This window comes from Chenopodium quinoa, unplaced genomic scaffold (genome assembly GCF_001683475.1).
Source record: "Chenopodium quinoa cultivar QQ74 unplaced genomic scaffold, ASM168347v1, whole genome shotgun sequence".
NCBI lineage: Eukaryota > Viridiplantae > Streptophyta > Magnoliopsida > Caryophyllales > Amaranthaceae > Chenopodium > Chenopodium quinoa.
In genome coordinates this window covers 9623706-9641911 of record NW_018745684.1, presented here as the reverse complement: position 1 = coordinate 9641911, position 18206 = coordinate 9623706, and the positions used below count along the sequence as shown (strand labels likewise).

The following is an 18206-nucleotide window of genomic DNA, read 5'->3' as shown; positions in this document are numbered from 1 at the left end:
TGCCAGTAGGAAAAGACAGGCCCGTTCACTCAGATTCCTCTATCAGTCCATGCAACGGTACGTGTGAAAATGTTAATCCAACCTAAAGTGACCACCTAATTTTGAGTTTATGGCTCCATTATTAACTGTATAGTTTATGGAATTGCACAATAAAGCTACCTACAATTACAATAATACCTTCATATCAGACTCTCAGTTGTAGAGGCAGCTGCAAAGAATCTGAGGAAGTTTATACTAATTTTTCTATAACAGAACCATGATGCCATGAATCCACCTTATATTTCCATTTCTTCTTTTAGAAACCATCATGCCTTTTCATTCTAACTCTATTAGTTTCACCTCCCAATTTCAACGAACTCAAACTCATACTTATCCACTTCCATTGTTACAATTTTTTTTTTTTTTTTTTTTTTTTTTTTTTTTTTTTACATTGACAACCACGACCACAAATTTTACTTCACATCATATTCTAGAATTTCTTTTTTATTTTTTTACCCACTTAATCTTTTTTTTTTATAGGTTACATTAACCTTTTCTGTCTCTTTCATTAGCTGCATAATTCATCTATCTTCCTTAACCTTCCAAAGCATTATTATTTATACAATAATCACAACAATTTTCTTTAAAAATAAAAATGATATAATTTCTGAATACAAGTTATATACCAATTTGAGAATATACATCTTATATTTTAAGAAGTAATTTAGCAAAATTTAAGACAAATACAACTTATACTTCTACAATTTAATATATTAAGCAACGTGTAACAATACAATTTTCGGCTGTCAGCATACAACAGCCTTTTATACAACAGAAAGCTAAAAATCCAATAAGTAGTAGCATATGCAACAATCTGCAAACAGAATGATGCCTCCACCTCTACTAAGAATGGAAAGCAAAACACATTGAACAAAAGAGCAACAAAACTTTATCAAAGGAGACCACATACATCAATTTTTCAAGAGCATGAAATCACATTTCAATGGTGAACAAAAGGAAACAACTAGATGATTACTCACAGCAAATATTTTGACCCTGCTTGTAAACGGAACCAAGAATGGAGCTTGCTTTATTATTTCACGTGCCCTAGTGTTTTCCTGCATAGCCTGGGAGAAAATATATTGCAAGGGTCAGCACTGGACAAAACTGGTATCTCTGAGGGTTGAGGGTTCACAGATATAAAGCAAATACCTGAGAAATAAAATAGTCATTTACACCCTCTGCATGAAAGTCACTTGAGGGGGCAAACTGCCTTCTATTGTTCCAATCTTGCAACTGTAATAACGACATCACAAGTAAAGCAAATACATGAGCTTTTTATCACTTTAATTCAGGTAATGTAGATGTGTTTAGAGTCTGTAGACACTAAAGAAAATCAACAATCTGAGTTCACATACTATGCATTATCCTCTCTAATTCCCCTCCTTCGTATAAATAAACTTCATCATTGATAAATAAAAGAAAGAATCACTAGCCTGAAGACATTACAGGGAAAAATATACACACACACACACACAAAAAAAAAAAAAAAAAAAAAAAAAAAAAAAAAAAAAAAAAAAAACAAAAACAAAAAAAAGGAAGAATGACCCCAAGAGACACAAGAGAAATTACTCTATCTTCTGAAGGAACTGCAAAAAAGACAAGAGACCCATTTCCCTGAAATTCTATAATTGTTCTTCAATCCCCCTCACCCCCCCAAAAAAAAGAGAAAAAGTATATATATATATATATATATATATATATATATATATATATATATATATATATATATATATATATATATATATATATATATATATAACGAAGCAGAAGAGCAGAGATCTGGCCCTCATGCAAACTGACACTCGCACAAGAGACTTGCAACTGCTCCAGGATAGTAGCTGAATAAACACACTTGATCTCTACAGCTTTAAAAGCTGCCTTCACAAACGTGTGCTCAATTAGCTCGCAATTAAAGAACAAAATTCAATTTGTTTTACATTGCCCTCATTGGTATAGGGTTGACAGAAGAAATTGGCCAAACAAAAGCCTTGACTGCTACTAAGGCTTCCAAACACAGGTATAGAGAAGAGCTGATTGAGCATTTTCTACATTTGCTCTGTATATGGTCACATAACCAATACTGGAAACACCATAATCTAATCAAGAAAGACCAATAACAAGATATATTCAAGAACACCAGTCCCTCAATGGAAATCTCAGTATGTAATAATCAACAACCATCCTAAAAGATGATTGTGAGCATGACACCTTATGAAATACAATAGTTTTAACAAAGCCAAGGATACTGAATATAAAATGAATCCACCCAGCTCTTGTTTGATCCCAAAAAACTAATGAGTACCATTCATGTTCCCTAAGCTACCACAAAGTTATATTGACACATATTGTTGAGAACTCAAAAATCAATCACAGTATTTCTTTGAATTACGTCTGTATATCCCTCAAACCAAGAACCCAAATCAAAAATCAAATTCTCACAACCACACCCTGTGTCAGATCCAAACTGTATTATCCAGATCAAACTATTAGGACCCAACTGTTATCAATGGGATTTGAAATATATTTTCAGAAAGAAATTTACAGACAAGTTATACCGTTATCAATTAGGACCCAACAGTACATTTTTCACAAATTTAACATAATCTTTCTACCTAAAAACATGTTATCAACAGAGAGACAAGTCAGTAAAAATAATTCATATTATTCATGAGCCCTGAATACCTGAGTGAGAAGCTCAGCCACAACTACGCTGACCCTATGCTGCAAAAATTCTAATGGCTGCTTCTTATAAGCCATACTCTCATTATTAGACTTAACCAAGTTCAATGGAGCCACTGGATTCACCCACAGCAATTGCCATAATGCCTGTAAAATCAAATTATATCACCGATTCAGTAAAGTTGGATATACCAACATAACAAAATTACATAAAATTATGGTTGAAGATAAGTGTCCATGAGAATTTGACAAAATATAAGCATTCACAGAGCATGCATGCATGCATGACCATATACATCTACACTATATATTCAAAAAGGTAAATTTCTGTAAGACTCCATCACAGGTAGACTCCATTTAGAACAACCCATGATTTGGCAGTGTCTATTTTGTAAAAGCCTAGAAGGCATTTCAGAAATAAAGAGTTAATGAAGCATCAAACATCATCAATGCCCAAACCCAAGAACTTTTATTTCATATGATATGTTTCAACATTTAACTGATCAAGCCAATGAAACAAATGATGCTGGAACAAATTAATAGTAACAAGTGCAGCATTTCAATAGCAGAGTAGAAGGAAAATTTCCATGGCATAATTGCATTAACAACAAATCCTTTTTCCCCACATCTCCCTCGTGATCACCATAACTATTATATTATATAGCATCAATGTATACATATGCCTTACTATCAAGCTATAAGTGACTTGTCTTCTGCCACAATATATGAGACCAGGATTACAAATATTATAGCAAAGTAAAAAGTTATATTAAGAAATTAAAATCATGTGCATCGTGCAAAATCAAATCTAATTAAATATGAAAATCATGTAGCTGTTGTTTCAAGATTTCATGTTTTTACTTGAAACTATATTGTTGGCCAATGCAATGAACATCCTATATTAGGCTAAAAGTGATAAAAAGCACTCTATATCAATTTGATTAAGATTGTGTATGAAGGAAAACTAAGAAAATACGCCACTGATTCATCTAATAGCATATTAATAAAGATACAATTTCTACCTTTCAAATTTTTTCTTTTATTTATTATTAATGCATCATTGTACAAATTCTTTGAAACGGTTGAAGCAAAGTTGGACAGGAATGAGCAACATTTGAGAGTTGGATTCAATAATGAGAGATTAGACTTAAAGGTTGAAGGAATGTAAATTGATACATTAATGTTGAATATTTAAAGGGAAAAGATGAGGAAAACAAAGAGGCCATAGAAAAAAAATAGGATAAACATGAAGATAAAAGGAGGAGGTCAGTGAGGTGGCACGTGTCTCTAAAGGATAGTTTTTCAAAATACTAGGTATAGATTTTAGTAAGCAGGTGAGTCAATCAATGGTCAATGAGCTTTGCACATGTAGAATAGATTAAGAAAATTTTGAGGCATTTGTAAGATATATTTACAATATAAAAATCATGCATAATACACACTGTGTAAATGATGCATATTCCATTCAATCAAAACCATCAAAAGATGACAAGTAAAAGCTATGTATGTTACTCTGACACGGCTGTTTTGGTCCCATACTTAACAAGAGACGTTCCTGTATGGAATCCCTACCAGATTGAGAGATGGTAAGGAGAGAAAAAGAAAAGGTACAAGAATCACTTCATTCCATTTATCCTAGGTCTGTTATTTGGGGGTGAAATTTACCTATATTATATTTGAAAGATGGGTTTTGCTAAGTACATAAATCTGATCACACTGAACGGATTTTCATGATGGTCACTACTCTAGTGGTCTTTTGGCAACGATGAGTCGTGGTGAGTACTGGTGACCAACCCCAATTTTTCACTCAAGTTGCCTGCTATGTCTTATTTTTAATTTCTATTCCAATTAAAGGTATGCAGGGGAAGGGTGAAATAAAGCAGTCATATAAAGTGTGAGTATGTGAAAAATAGGAAACATAGGAAACCCATGTGATACTTTACAGCTGTACTTCCTATCTCATTTTAAAGCTGATTATTAAGTCTTCAGTATTGTAAAAACTGTAAAGTTAAAGCTTTCTTCGACAATTTCAATTTAATTTTTCAATACTATATAAAGAAAAACCTTATAAATCCTATATCTTGTTGATTGCGTCCTTGTACCCATGTCTAAAATTAGAATCAATCAATCAAAGCCTTAATCCCAACATGAACCAAATTTGATTATTCCGTGTGGTCATTCACAAAAATCTTCCTCCTCCATCCCTTACAATCCAATGCTTCATCCTCATGCAAATCCATATGCTTCATATCCTTCCTAACTCCTTCCAACAAAGTCATATTCGGTCTCCCTCTCCCTCATTTAACCCCTCCATGGTCCCACTCTTCCACTTTTTGAACCGGTGCACCCTAACATGGTCTCCGTCTTACATGCCTAAACCAACGCAGGCAATTTTCCCTTAGTTTGTCTGCAATGCCTGCCACACCTACTTTCTTGCGAATAACCTCATTTCTGATTCTATCTCTTAGTGTTTAGCACATTCACCTTAACATGCGCACTTCTGTAACCTCCATCTTTTTAATGTGCTCCTTCTTAACATTATGTACCATAGAGCAACACTGGTCTTATGGTAGTCTTGTAAAATTTTCCCAACTGTAAAGGAATGCTTCGGTCACATAACACTCTGTGGCCGCTCTCCATTTAAGTCACCCCGACTTAATCCTGTAGACCACGTCTTGATCAATGTCACCATTTTTCTGGATGATCGACCCAAGATACTTAAAACATTCACTCATGGTCAATTCCTTTCCATCCAAACTCACCACTTCATCACTTGTCCCCCTCCGAGTACCAAAGCAACATATTAAATATTCAGTCTTACTCCGCCTTAGCTTAAACCCTCAGATTTCAACATTTGCCTCCATTGCTCCAACTTGGCATTGACCCCATCTTTAGTTTCATCCACCAAAACGAATAAATCTTGAAATTCGAGTTTTTTGAGGTCTAACACTCGGATCCATACCCATAAATTACATCCATATCCGAGTTTGAGTAACACAGTATAGATATGCAAGACAGCTAACTATCAAAGTAGACAATTTCAGAACTGCCTTTGATCGAATCACAATGGCTAGGGTACAAAAGAAAACTGAAGAGCATAGCTGGCAAAAATTACCTGTCGTAGTATAACAATTAAGTATCTAATATCCTTCAGAGCCAACGGTTTTTCCTGTTCATAGAACTCTTCATTATCAACTATCATAAGCATGTGCCTGCCAGCAAAATGAAAGAAATGTTAACCTTTGCAAAGTTTATACAACTGAAATTAACAAACAGTAGTATCAGGAAATCAATAGTGGTTAATTGGTTATCAATACAAAATTTCAGAAACAATATACTTCCTACAAAAGAAAGTTGATAGCTCAAAGAACCTTGAGATAAAATTCTATGAACAAAATTTAAGCAATTTCAACACCTTTAACTTAAAAACAAAGGAAGTATGTCGCAATCATATCTTTTTTGAAATAAAGCATGTAATGAAAGGGTGGAGTATCTTGTAAATTGTGGTGTTACGTTATGGATAATGAAAAGTGACACTCTTCCTGTGTAACCTAAACAGCAAAATATGATATACGATCTGGACAAAGGTCAATTTAATTTCTATCTTAAGATAAATAAACAGTGCAATAGAACACTAAAATTGATTTCATATAGCCCTGATAGAGGTAAAAACAAAAAAGAACCTTTCTTTTAAATCAAGAAAAAAAGAAAAGAGTCACAAATCGAGAATAACAGTACTGTCCACAGAGCTCCACAAGTAATGCATATTCAATCAAATAATCAGTATATGTATATCAAACAGGTGTCTTTTCAGCAGGTTTTGTTTAGTAGTTCTTCAATTAGTTTCGAAATCAGGTTAGGGAGTTTCACTCATATATAGTACAATTTCAGCCAAAGCTAAAAACACTAAATCACAAAATTTGTTCCGTCTTCACCATGTTCAAACCAGTAAAAGGAATGACATAGTTTTTTTTTTTTTTTTTTTTTTTTTTTTTTTTTTTTTTTTTTTTTTTTTTTGCCAATAGACCCCCAGATAACACAAACGTGTAAACACAGACAACCAAACAAAAGGATAGGCGAAGAAACAAATCATTACAAGATTCAAAATGATCCACAGAAAATGGAAGAGGAAAAAAACCTGGAAAATAATATTAAATCGAAGAGCGATACAGGATTAAAGATTACTATCATAAATGGAATAGTGAAGAGGTGATAGGGTTTATAAATTATCAGTAAAAATAAAGAAGGCTAACTATAAGGAGAAAATAAGCCAGAAACATCACAAGCAAACAGGCAGCTTACTTATATACAGGACAGAAAACAGCCAGAGGTAACAGCCAACCAGGTACACCTTCTTGCAGATAAGAGGATCGTTCTGCCACCAATGACCACTTCTGAGTCTCATGACACCGCTTCATAAAGCTCCAAAGAACAGGAACAAGAGCAGTCCTGTATGCTAGGATTGTCATAATGCGTTCAAGTGGCAAAGTGTTAAATGTCACATGCAGGAACGCACATGCTGTCCCAACAGCTGTCACTTCTCTATCGTCAGGTACATTATTATTGGTGAACAAAGGAATTCCTCCCAGCAAAACATTTATCTGCAAAAAAATAGGGTATCGCTTTGTGATAGGAAAAAAAAAAAGGTTTGACTTCTAGTGATGGTGAAAGTGAATCTTAAAATAAAAAAGGTATTAGGAGAACAGAAAATCAGGCTATAAGCACACCAACTGGAGAAGAAACCGTGGGTCTATCGCATTAGATATCTGGGATTCCAAATCCTTGCTTAAAACAATTTCATTACATTCTTCCACGTCAGTCATATCCTCGTCTTCCATAGCAGAATCTGAATAAAGGTTGCACAATCAAATATGAGTTCAGGAATGAGTTACACTTTGCACTCGAAGACTGCGGGAGAGTTTTTCAATTCAACAAACTAAGAGAAGTAAACGATAAAAAGAAAGGGATCCTTATTAAGACCCCAGTAAAACAGAAGACAAATGTAGAAAAGAAATATGGATAAAGTCTAAAATGATCTTACTTTCACTAGTTTCTCTACTGACTGACTTTAGACGAGGTAGCATCTCCAGTAAAAATGTCGCTGCTGCTGCTAAATCAATAGCCTGAGAGATAACAAAGAAATGACAATCATCTATACCAGCAAGACACTAGACTTGTTCTGAAAATCACAACTAGAGGAAATAAGATCTATCTATAGAATCTTTGTAAAATAAAAATAAAATAAAATAAAAAATAAAAAAGTTAATCTACACAACTTTAAAAGTTTGACCAAGAAAGCACACAAATCAAAAATTAAAACTTGGTAATAAAAAATTTCATTCAACCAACAAAGAAAACAGATCTATGCATTAAAAAGGAGCATATAAAATAGATCAGATATGCAATCAAATACAAAATACAAATTTAACATTCCTTCTGGGAGGATAACAATGTTGTAGGAAAAAAAAAAAAAAAAAAAAAGTCTACAAGAACATTTTTTAATCAATACCATCTCAAACGAGCAGTCAGCCTTTGATAAAACAAGTGCAGATGCTTCTAATGTGTTTCCAAGTAGACAAGCATAACTTGGATACTCGGCTGAGACATTTTTTGGTAGAACATGAGTGTTACTTCGCACATATGACAGCATCTGGTGTACATAATGCTTGCACAACTGCTGCCTAGCAAAGACCTGGAAAGATAATGAAAGCACCAAATAAAGATTACACTGTAGCCACAAATAGAAGCTAAAATTAACATGCCCTGCAAGGCTGCAATTGCAATATCAGACTATATGCAACTTATTCAGACACAAAGGCTTTGGGGAAGAAAATGACTTCCTGAGTCCACAACAGCAGACAATATGTAAGCATAGCTACAATATAAGATCAGCATATAGAATCACTATGGCCCTGTTTGGCGATTAGCTGATTTGACTAGCTGTTAGCTGGTAGCTATTTGCATTAGTTGTTTTAACTAGCTAATCGTAATTAACTGTATGTGTAAAAGTGTTTGGTAAATATATGTCAGGTATTAGCTGCTTTAGTATATTAAACAACAAAAGGCTAAAAGCTCTTTCAAAAAGCTCCTAATATGAGATATTTGAAAAAGAACTTTTAGGATCTAAAGAGCTCTTTCAAAGGCTCCTACACCCCAAAGAACTTTTTGAAATAAAAACCTGCTGTCTTTTAGCATAAGCTCATAACCTAGATTTCTCTGAATTTATGCAAACTAATATTTAACATGTGCAATGCACTGTTTGAATTTTTAATTAAATTACTTATTTAATGCTTATATGCTAAAAAATTTCTTATATGTGCTAATTAGAATTTAAGGCATTCTTTCTCAAATTGTAAACAACTTATATTCATAGATTTTAACTTTTTCATACAACCAATAAAAAATAATAATGTAAATTATTTTTTTTAAAAAGAAAAAGCAGTTAACAAAAGATTACAAAAGAATAATGGAACAAGATTAATGCAAAAAATAATAATTAGATACTAACAGTTAGAATATGACATGTGTAACAAAAAGAAGAAAAGAAAAATAAGAAGAGGTATGCTAGAAGGGACATGAATCACTTTAGATTTTTTGCAGATTTCATTGTTATTAAATACTTCCTCCATATTGCTTAGTCTTACTCAATTACTGTAGCTACGCAAACCAAGGAAAAGTAAAAACTGGGACCATACATGTGGGTACTTTTGAATTAAGGAGGAGAGACACAGAGAGTAAGAGATTAATTAAATAGAATTGGGCCCCACAAAGTGGGGTTGTGGATGATAAAAAATGAATAAAAAGTTGTCATAAAAGGAATAAAGTAAAAGTGCGTAGAGCTTAGAAAACGGATGAAAATGGAAAGTGAGTAAGACTTGGGAAAACAGAGGTAGTATCAGTATAGATCTCGGGGGGGAATGTGGTGAAATTTGTGTAAATGGCATTCAAATTTGAGCATTTGTGACTATCTGATTCATTTTTAGGTCAAAAGCAGAGAACATCTTGACCAGAAACAGTATCCAATTTAACAAGAGGACCTGAAAAGATTTTTAGCAAACCTACCTCTTTTAGGCGTGGAAAAATTTTCCACAAGAATGGTATAGTAAGAATTTGTGATGAAAAGCTCCACCATTGATCAGCATTTTGGCACACACATGGCTTCTCACCAACATGTGGTATTATTAGGGTAAGCACTAGCTCCAAGGAAGAAACTTCAATCATATTCTGAGAATTCAAACTTTCCTTCACAGCATAAAAGACATTATTTAGTTATCCAAAATGACATCAAGAAACATAAACTTCAAGGGGGATCTGAAAATATAACTGCAAAACAATACAATATAAAGGGTCAAAGCAGAAAAACAATCATAACAGCAAACCCATTTAAGTTTTCCCAAAGGTAGAGTAAGAGCGAAAGATGACCAAGATAACCAGCCTTAACCCTCATACACTTAGTTTAAAAGGGCACAAAGCACACCAAGGTGCACAAGATCCCAGAACCTAGGCACAAGGCTGTGTGTCTAATGGATACTTGGCAAACCTTTTTTTTTCTAAGTTTTATATAAAGAGGTCTAAGTTACACTGATACTACTTCAAATCAGAGAATAAAAAGCAGCAGTACTCAGAAACCTTCATAGATAACACTTGAGAACTTTAATCACTACTAAGGGGGTTTTTGCACCAACCTGGCACACAATAAAACAAATAACTCCAAAACAAACTCTCCAAAACTACTTCACCACTTGACATGTTTTGGACACCACAATTCTAAAATCTAAACCCTGTTCCAGAGTGGCAAATAGACCAAAACCACAATATTATAAGTTTGTTACTCTGTTACTTTTCTTTACCGCTCCATCTTCTTACCACTGCATCCAACACCTTAAGAACATTTTGGTGAGGTCGAGTTTATTAGTTTAATGAACTAGTTTGACTAAACATTGACAATTATTTTACACTAACGTATAAGGATAACAATTATATAAAGGAATCCATCTCAATGTGTACTTTCCAAAAATGTAAATTTTATAAAATTTTCAAAATATATTTAGTAATAAACATTTGAAAATTTAAAATTCTGAATAATGATCCTTTTCTTTTCCTTTTTTTCCCTCAGTTGAAGAATTGAAAGCCCACTTTCCCTTCTGATTTTAGTAACCATGTGACTCCTTCACCCCCCCCCCTCCCTTTTTCCTAATATTATATTATATATATTGTTAGCTCTAACATGAAGTGTGAAGCCTCCACACCCACGTTGAGTATGGTCGTATGGATTATCATTTATGTTGGAGGTGCAATGAAGAGTCCAAGGATCATGGATGACAAATCTTAACAGGCACTCACAAGAGTCACCACTGATTCTTGCCAAAGACATGAATAAGAAGATGAAGATAGTTAGGGAACATTAAAACAGAATAATGCCTATTGACAGTGAACGTTAAAAAAGCAAGATGATAAGAGAAACTTCAGGCATTAGTTAACACTGCTTGGCATTAATTACTGATAAGTTCCCCCACTTGTAAGCAAAACTTTACACGTTATAAAAGAAATCAATTAAACTAAAGCTCCAAACAAAATTAGTAAGTATTGAAGGGGCAGCAAAGAGCCAAAGATGGACATTATCAAGGATAAGGATATCAACTCTATATATAAAATAAGGAAGTATACCTTTGCAGCTAGAGTTATCTCTCTAAACAATGTAAAGGTATTTCTTTGCAAAAGATAGCTAATTGTTCCACAAGCCCATGGAAGTTCAGGATCAATCAACTTAACCAAAGCTTCCAAAAAACCTGCTAAGATATGTAGATTGGACTCTGACCAAGACGATTGTTTCTTGAACTGACTACTGCATAGGTTGTTAAAAAAAAAAAAAAAATAAGGCAGGCTATATAATGGTAGACGATCATGGTATGATCAATGATTAAGATAGAGTGTAAGATACAATATATCAAGTGAATTTAACAAAACCTTCACCCTAAAGAAGAATAATAAAAAGTTCTTCACATCAATCCATAGCAAATTCATATGCACAACAGATCCAGTAAACATGGAAGAAAACAAAAAACACAGTATTTAATCAACAAAGAGGAGAAGAGAGGGGGTATAGATACATGTGAACGTGCAAGAAAGCAAAAACACACTGCTTAATCAACAAAGAGAAGATGAGAGGAGGGGGGAGAAGATGTGAACCTTAGTCCAAGTCACATCTTTTTCCCATTATGCCGCAAGTAGAGAAAAAAATTTAATCACAAAAAATGATACACATACAGTGACAGCAAAGCAATCCAAAGAGATATAAAATAGGTGGAAAGTTGGAAACTAAGGCTTTTTTTTTCTTTTTAGGATTAGTGAGGTGCACAATAGTATTAGCAATCAGAAAAGGAATCTTCTCCAAAAAAATCTATTATTTCTGAAGCTTGCCATCAATTGTAGAGTGTACTGATTGGCTATATCCTAATTCAAGAACACAAGTGAACCTACTATTTCCAATATGATTTAGAGTAATAGACTTATGTTCCAATTCAGGCTTATAATTTCCAAAGATACCAATTTCCAAATGCATAGGGGAACAAGAGAAAACAATTGTTTTGAATTTCTAATTTTGTTTTTTTGTTTTTTTTTTTTTTTTTTTTTTTTTGTTGTTTTTTCCAGCCTCTTTCCATTGCAAGCTTTACAACATTGTTCCTAAGAGGCCAGTTCTCTCTCATCTCTCACGAGAAAGGGAGGGAAGCAAGAAAAGAGCACCTTATTCAAATGCACAAGTTACAGCTAAAAGATATGGACTCCAAAAGAAAATATTGTAAGCCATAGTACATGCTAAAAGCCAAATTGCCAAACGAACCTATAAGCATGAACAGCACGTATACACGCATAACTCAATTGCTTCACCCGGTAATCCACTACACTGTGGTTTGATGAATAATCCATGCCTGTAAACAATGAAATGACACCCCCTGCAAAATGTTCAAAATTATTAGTATTGCCTTATACACACATTCTCTCTCTCTCTCTCTCTCTCTCTCTCTCTCTCTCTCTCCCTCCCTCCCTCCCTCCCTCCCTCCCTCCCTCCCTTCCATTTCAGCACTTCTACATTTAATAAGATTTACTAATTTAAACACTAGTATATACCTTGGAGTGTAATTGACTAATACATTCATGAAGTACTTGCAATCAAGATAGGTCAGAATCTGTTAAATCATAAATAAACTTGAACAAAATAACCTTTGCTCTTTAAGTACGTGAAGTACATGAGCAAAGCTCGAACATCATGTTCTACTCAATAGTGTTCAAGAACAACTCGTTTAAGTTTGTTAATAAGCTTGTTCGTGTCTAATAATAACTTAATTAAAGCACTCGAAAAAAACCCGAATATTTTAAACCTAATTTGGTATCTTCCCTTTTCATCAACTTGCATGTTATCATTGTTCCTCGTACACATTTGTAAAAATTACAAATTATTTCATCAATATAGGCATGAAAACATAGCCATTGCATTTTTCTATATATAGAAAGATAGACAAAATCTTTAACAATATTATTTGGATACAAAAAACTTAAAAGTACATACTTCCTCCACTATATTTTACTTGCAACATTAAGATTTTTGTACTATTCATACACTTATTAAGTCATATTGTGATTTATACAAAAGAATAAATATAGTCATCTGGTGTTCGATTCGTCTCAATTTACACTTTATTAATTTTAATAACTTTTACTAAAACACAACCAAAGATATTAATAGTTTAAGGTGTACATTGGCGAGCGTGAAATCTTAGCTTTGTAAGTAATATGGAGTGGAAAAAGTATTTTTTATAAAAGGTAACATATGGTTTGTTTATTTGATCAAGCCCAACTTAAGCTCACTCCATGCAAATGAGCACATTCATGAACAAAAGCTAGAACAAGTCAAATGCTTAGAATTTGAAAAGCTTATTCAAGCTCCTCCAACACTAATAATTCTTATCAAGCTTAGCTCGAACAAATTAATCTAGACTTAACATAGATCGTTTGCAACTATGTATATACCCTTCATAAAGTGGACGGGAGGGGGTAGATAAGGATAGATAGGTAGTATAGGGTAGGTGAAATATTATCTCTTTGCTTAAGAAACACATCATATTTCAGAAGATTGTGGGATTGATTCTCATCACCCACCCTTTTGGCTCTCTAAACACCAAAAAATATATGAGTTTTCTTAAGAAAGTGACACATACATAAAAGGGATAAAAATACAGCACTTCTACATTTGATAAGATCTATTCTCTCCATCCCTAAAGGTTATTCCCATTTGAAATCTTGACACTATTCTTAGATGAGATAAATTACATTCAATATATAACATATAACATATCGATGTTAGGTCTTATTTGGTTCATCTCAAGGAGTATATTATTAATACTCTATTGTTACATTTTTTACCATATACAACTAAAGATATTTATAATCAAATTAATGCATTGAAAAATATGTATAATTATTATGTAGAGAACTTGTAGGAACAGAAAGAGCATCAATTAAAACTAATGAATACCCTTCATAAAGTGGAAGGAAGTAGGTAGATAAGGATTGGTGGAAAGCATAGAGGTAGGCAAAACATTCTCTCTAAATCTCTCCTCTTTTTTTTAATAAATGTATCATTTCCACGTGTTACAATTTTTGGGAAACCGTGTGTGTGTATGTGTATACACTTCCTCAATCCCAAAAAATACTATTACATAGTATATACTAGGGATATCAAAATCATGAATCTACTTTGAAGTTATAGGGGCTTTCATAATCGAATTGTAAAATAGAAGCGTAATATTCTCCAAAAATGTATAATCAAGACATTATACTCAAATTCATTTAATGTGTTTATATTATTAATTAAAAACCTAAATACTAATTACTGATAGAAAATAGTTGTTTAACCACAACTGACAATATATATTTATTAATAACTTTGTAGGCATATTTTAGATTTGTGAAGTTTTCACTAATTAGATACGTATGTAAAATCATGTAGAATCGTAAATCGAATCGTATGGCCATATATAAGTCATAGAATCGTAAGATTCTAAGACTTGAATTGTGATTATAAGTCTATACTTTTTTTTTAAACTAACAAAACAAAATTTATTGAATGTGTTTGTACCTATACTTTTTTTTTTTGCTTAATAAACATGTCATTTTCATTTGATAAACACTCTCCATCACATAATCTGTTTATAGTGTAAGATCCCCCAAAAAAATTTCAATCCAAAATCTGTTTATAGAAATACTTATTTCCTCGTGAACTGAAAATCACACACCTTAATTGAACAACTATAGATTGTACAGAAAATATTAACATCAAACTCTACATGTACCCTATATTTTCTTTCCAATCATCTTAGCTATCTAAATCTCTTCACATGCCTCATAAAGATTCTGGACCAACTTCCAGTATCTATGTCCAAGACTTCATTATTTAATTAAATAAATAGGCCAGCATTAACATACAAAATAAGCTTGGGAGAGCACCCACTTACCAAAGCCCACACCCATAGCATATCAACCATCAATTAAGGAGCATGTGAATGGCCCATCAATAGAATCATGCTATGTGTGCAGAACGTATGACCACAAAAAGGTGAAGGGATTCTAAGTATATACTATGATATATATCAATATAAAACAATTCCAAGGGGAAACACTAAAATCGACGTGCACTCCCAGAATACTTCTGATTTCGAAGGCACATTACCAAACAAAACACAGAACCAAAGAAGACAATCTCTAATAATCATAGAATTCAATTGAAAGTTGAAAATTATACGAAGAAATTACCAGTATCTTTAGAAAAATGCTGAAGTAGTCGACAGGTCTCTGCAAGAGCAAAGAGGTCATCCCGATTTCTCGGAGTGAAGAAAAACAGTAACTCGCAGAGATACCTTGAATCCGGAGCAAAACATTGTCTGAAAAAGAAAAACATAAAATGTACATTAACTAATCAGGTGGAAGGAAGCAATCAAATACAAGGCTAAACCTATATATGAAACATTGAAACATAACCATTTCCAAACAAATGAAGATACATCCAAGTCCCATCAAAAATAAATAAATGCAAGCCTCATCAACCAAGGATACACGAAACCAAAAAAAAAAAAACAAAAAAAAAAAAACAAAAAAAAAGATAAATTAGGGGCGTCAAAGTAAACAAATATCATATTTACCTGCCAACATTCTGGCAGCGCTTCCCGTATGTAGCAAAAAACTTCTCTCGCACCTTACTATGTTCAACTTCAATAACCTTCCAGGCTCTGTAGCATTTCTGCAATTAGTGAGCACGTGGTGATCAAATATAGGTACAAAAGGCTTTTGTAGCTCACTTGACTACCAACCCACTGAATTGAAAGTCCTTTCTTGAAGAAACAGCATGAGCATAGGACACGGAAAAGTAAGCATATCTATAGATAAATGAAGCTGCTAGTCAAGTTTAACGATGAGTCTATGGATAACATTTTACAATCAGCAAGATAATCATACCATGTTTTCATTTCAGTATTTAACTTATTTTCAAGGTGTTCTTCAGTTTTTCTATCAGGAGCTAATGCAACTTGCTTAAAGAGCCAAATAGTATGGAGCTTTCAGCCACAACCATTTGAATGTCTAAAGTTTCTCCTAAAACCTTTTCACCATCGTTATCAATTCAGAGTAACATTTAAGAGTTCCTTAAGATCACAAACCAAGTGACAGCCCAAAAATTCCAAACATGGATTGAGCTCTCCACTATACTCTTCAACAATTTTACGCATTATTTTTAGCCCAGACAGACCAATCAGTAGATTCCGTGCAAGCATAGAGCTAGGGCAAAAAATTACTTTCGCACAAAGTAAGCTTACTGACATGGGTATAGGAAGGAACACAGTATTCAGCACAGAACTGAACCTTCAACTAACACGGATGGTATCACACCATTATTGAAATTAGAGACATACCTTAACGGCTTAACAGCTACTTCCGCATCGAAATCTTTCAATTCAAATACAAAAACAAAACAAAAACGCAAAAATTGCAACAATAAACTAAAATGTTAACCACCCATAAATTATCATAGCATAACATTCTTCTATCTTAATTCATTCATGAATTTACCACTTACCCACCAAGCAAAAATTGCAACAATAAACTAGAAAATAACACCATAATTCTTCACATAAGCAGTACAAAAATACCCATATAATGCTCTAAAAATGAAATTGAATTTAAATGATAGCAATTTAATAAAAAAATAAATGAACATTGAATTAAAACAAACAAACCTGAATTTTAACAGCAGCAGAATTCTGCTTGCGTTGAAACATTCGACGATTCCGCTCCAACCTAGTTTGCTCCAAAAGCTTTTGCCTGTCTCTCTCCTTGGAGCTCCGACCACCTAAATCAACCCGTTTTCGAGCAGATGGATCGCCCGAGAAGAACATTGTTTCTTGTCAAAATTCTACACCAAAAATCAAAAATCCACGATTAATTCTATGAAATAAATGTAAGAATTACATTAAATTGAAAAAATAAAAATAAAAATTTAGTCTTGGAACAAATAAAATTAAGTAAATGTAGAGAGGGTTTTCGATTGATTCTTGATACCTTTGAATTTGCTCTAAAAAACAAGTTTGGGATTAATTATGTGAGTTTGATTGTGGAATTATTGATGGAAAAGCAAAGATTTTGGAAATTTGGTTGAATAGAGTAAAGATTAAATAGAAGTTGTGATTCTTCTCCCTCTTTCCTCCCTCTTCTCTCTGTGTATGTGAAGAAAGAAATCAAATTTATATTAGGGGGAGTGAAAATTTGATGACGGCATACCTTAGTTCATTTCTTAGTAAACAAATGTTATATAAATAAAATAAATAATAATTGGTTAATTTTCTTGCTAAAACAAGAACTTTTTTTAATTACTTGTGTTGATTTGGGAACTATTTTCTCTCAAAAAAAAAAAAAAAATTGGAAACTATTTCTACACGAATAGTGTGAGAAGAATTGGGGGGTTTTGGTTTTCTTTTATCTACGATGACTAAGATAAAATTGTCGATGGTATTAGTTGTTGACTCCGTTAGCACTTTATTAGTCCGTGATTTAAATCGTGGTCATGTTAGGCAGAGTATCATAGAAGTATAAAAGCATTTAAACGAAATTTGCTAATGGTATTTAGTAGTTTACATTAATAAACTACCACTTATAGTACATTTATAAGAACCGCTAATAACGTTAAGTATTTAAATTCTTAAAATAGGAAAAAATATACTTTTCATTAATGTTAGTGTATCAAGTATAAATTTTAGTTGCTTGTTTTAAAAAAGGTTTATATTTTTGACACCAAACCATATATATTAAATTCAGTATAATATACTTAAATTATGATAATTTCCAAGCACGAAAGCTAACAATGGCAATAAGATAGACAAACAAGAAAAAAGCACAACGCAACAAGGGCACCCAGACATGCGTATTGCACAACTAATGCA

General features: G+C 33.0%; 1 protein-coding gene across 1 annotated transcript in view; it reads right to left on the bottom strand.

Moving 5' to 3' along the window:
* The window catches only part of LOC110717877 (E3 ubiquitin-protein ligase UPL6-like), a 28277-nt gene extending 10736 nt beyond the window's left edge, over positions 1-17541 (bottom strand). Inside the window, exons 1-15 of the mRNA XM_021896661.1 lie at positions 17329-17541; positions 17007-17182; positions 15918-16015; positions 15532-15659; positions 12563-12674; positions 11389-11566; positions 9784-9963; positions 8231-8413; positions 7763-7844; positions 7449-7567; positions 7024-7322; positions 5837-5933; positions 2725-2868; positions 1192-1275; positions 1020-1106 (exon numbers count right to left, since the gene is read on the bottom strand). Of these exons, the coding sequence (XP_021752353.1) occupies positions 1020-1106; positions 1192-1275; positions 2725-2868; positions 5837-5933; positions 7024-7322; positions 7449-7567; positions 7763-7844; positions 8231-8413; positions 9784-9963; positions 11389-11566; positions 12563-12674; positions 15532-15659; positions 15918-16015; positions 17007-17165 (1950 nt within the window). The 5' untranslated portion in view covers positions 17166-17182; positions 17329-17541. The remainder of the gene's footprint in view (positions 1-1019; positions 1107-1191; positions 1276-2724; positions 2869-5836; positions 5934-7023; positions 7323-7448; positions 7568-7762; positions 7845-8230; positions 8414-9783; positions 9964-11388; positions 11567-12562; positions 12675-15531; positions 15660-15917; positions 16016-17006; positions 17183-17328) is intronic.
* Between the last annotated feature and the right edge of the window lie 665 nt (positions 17542-18206).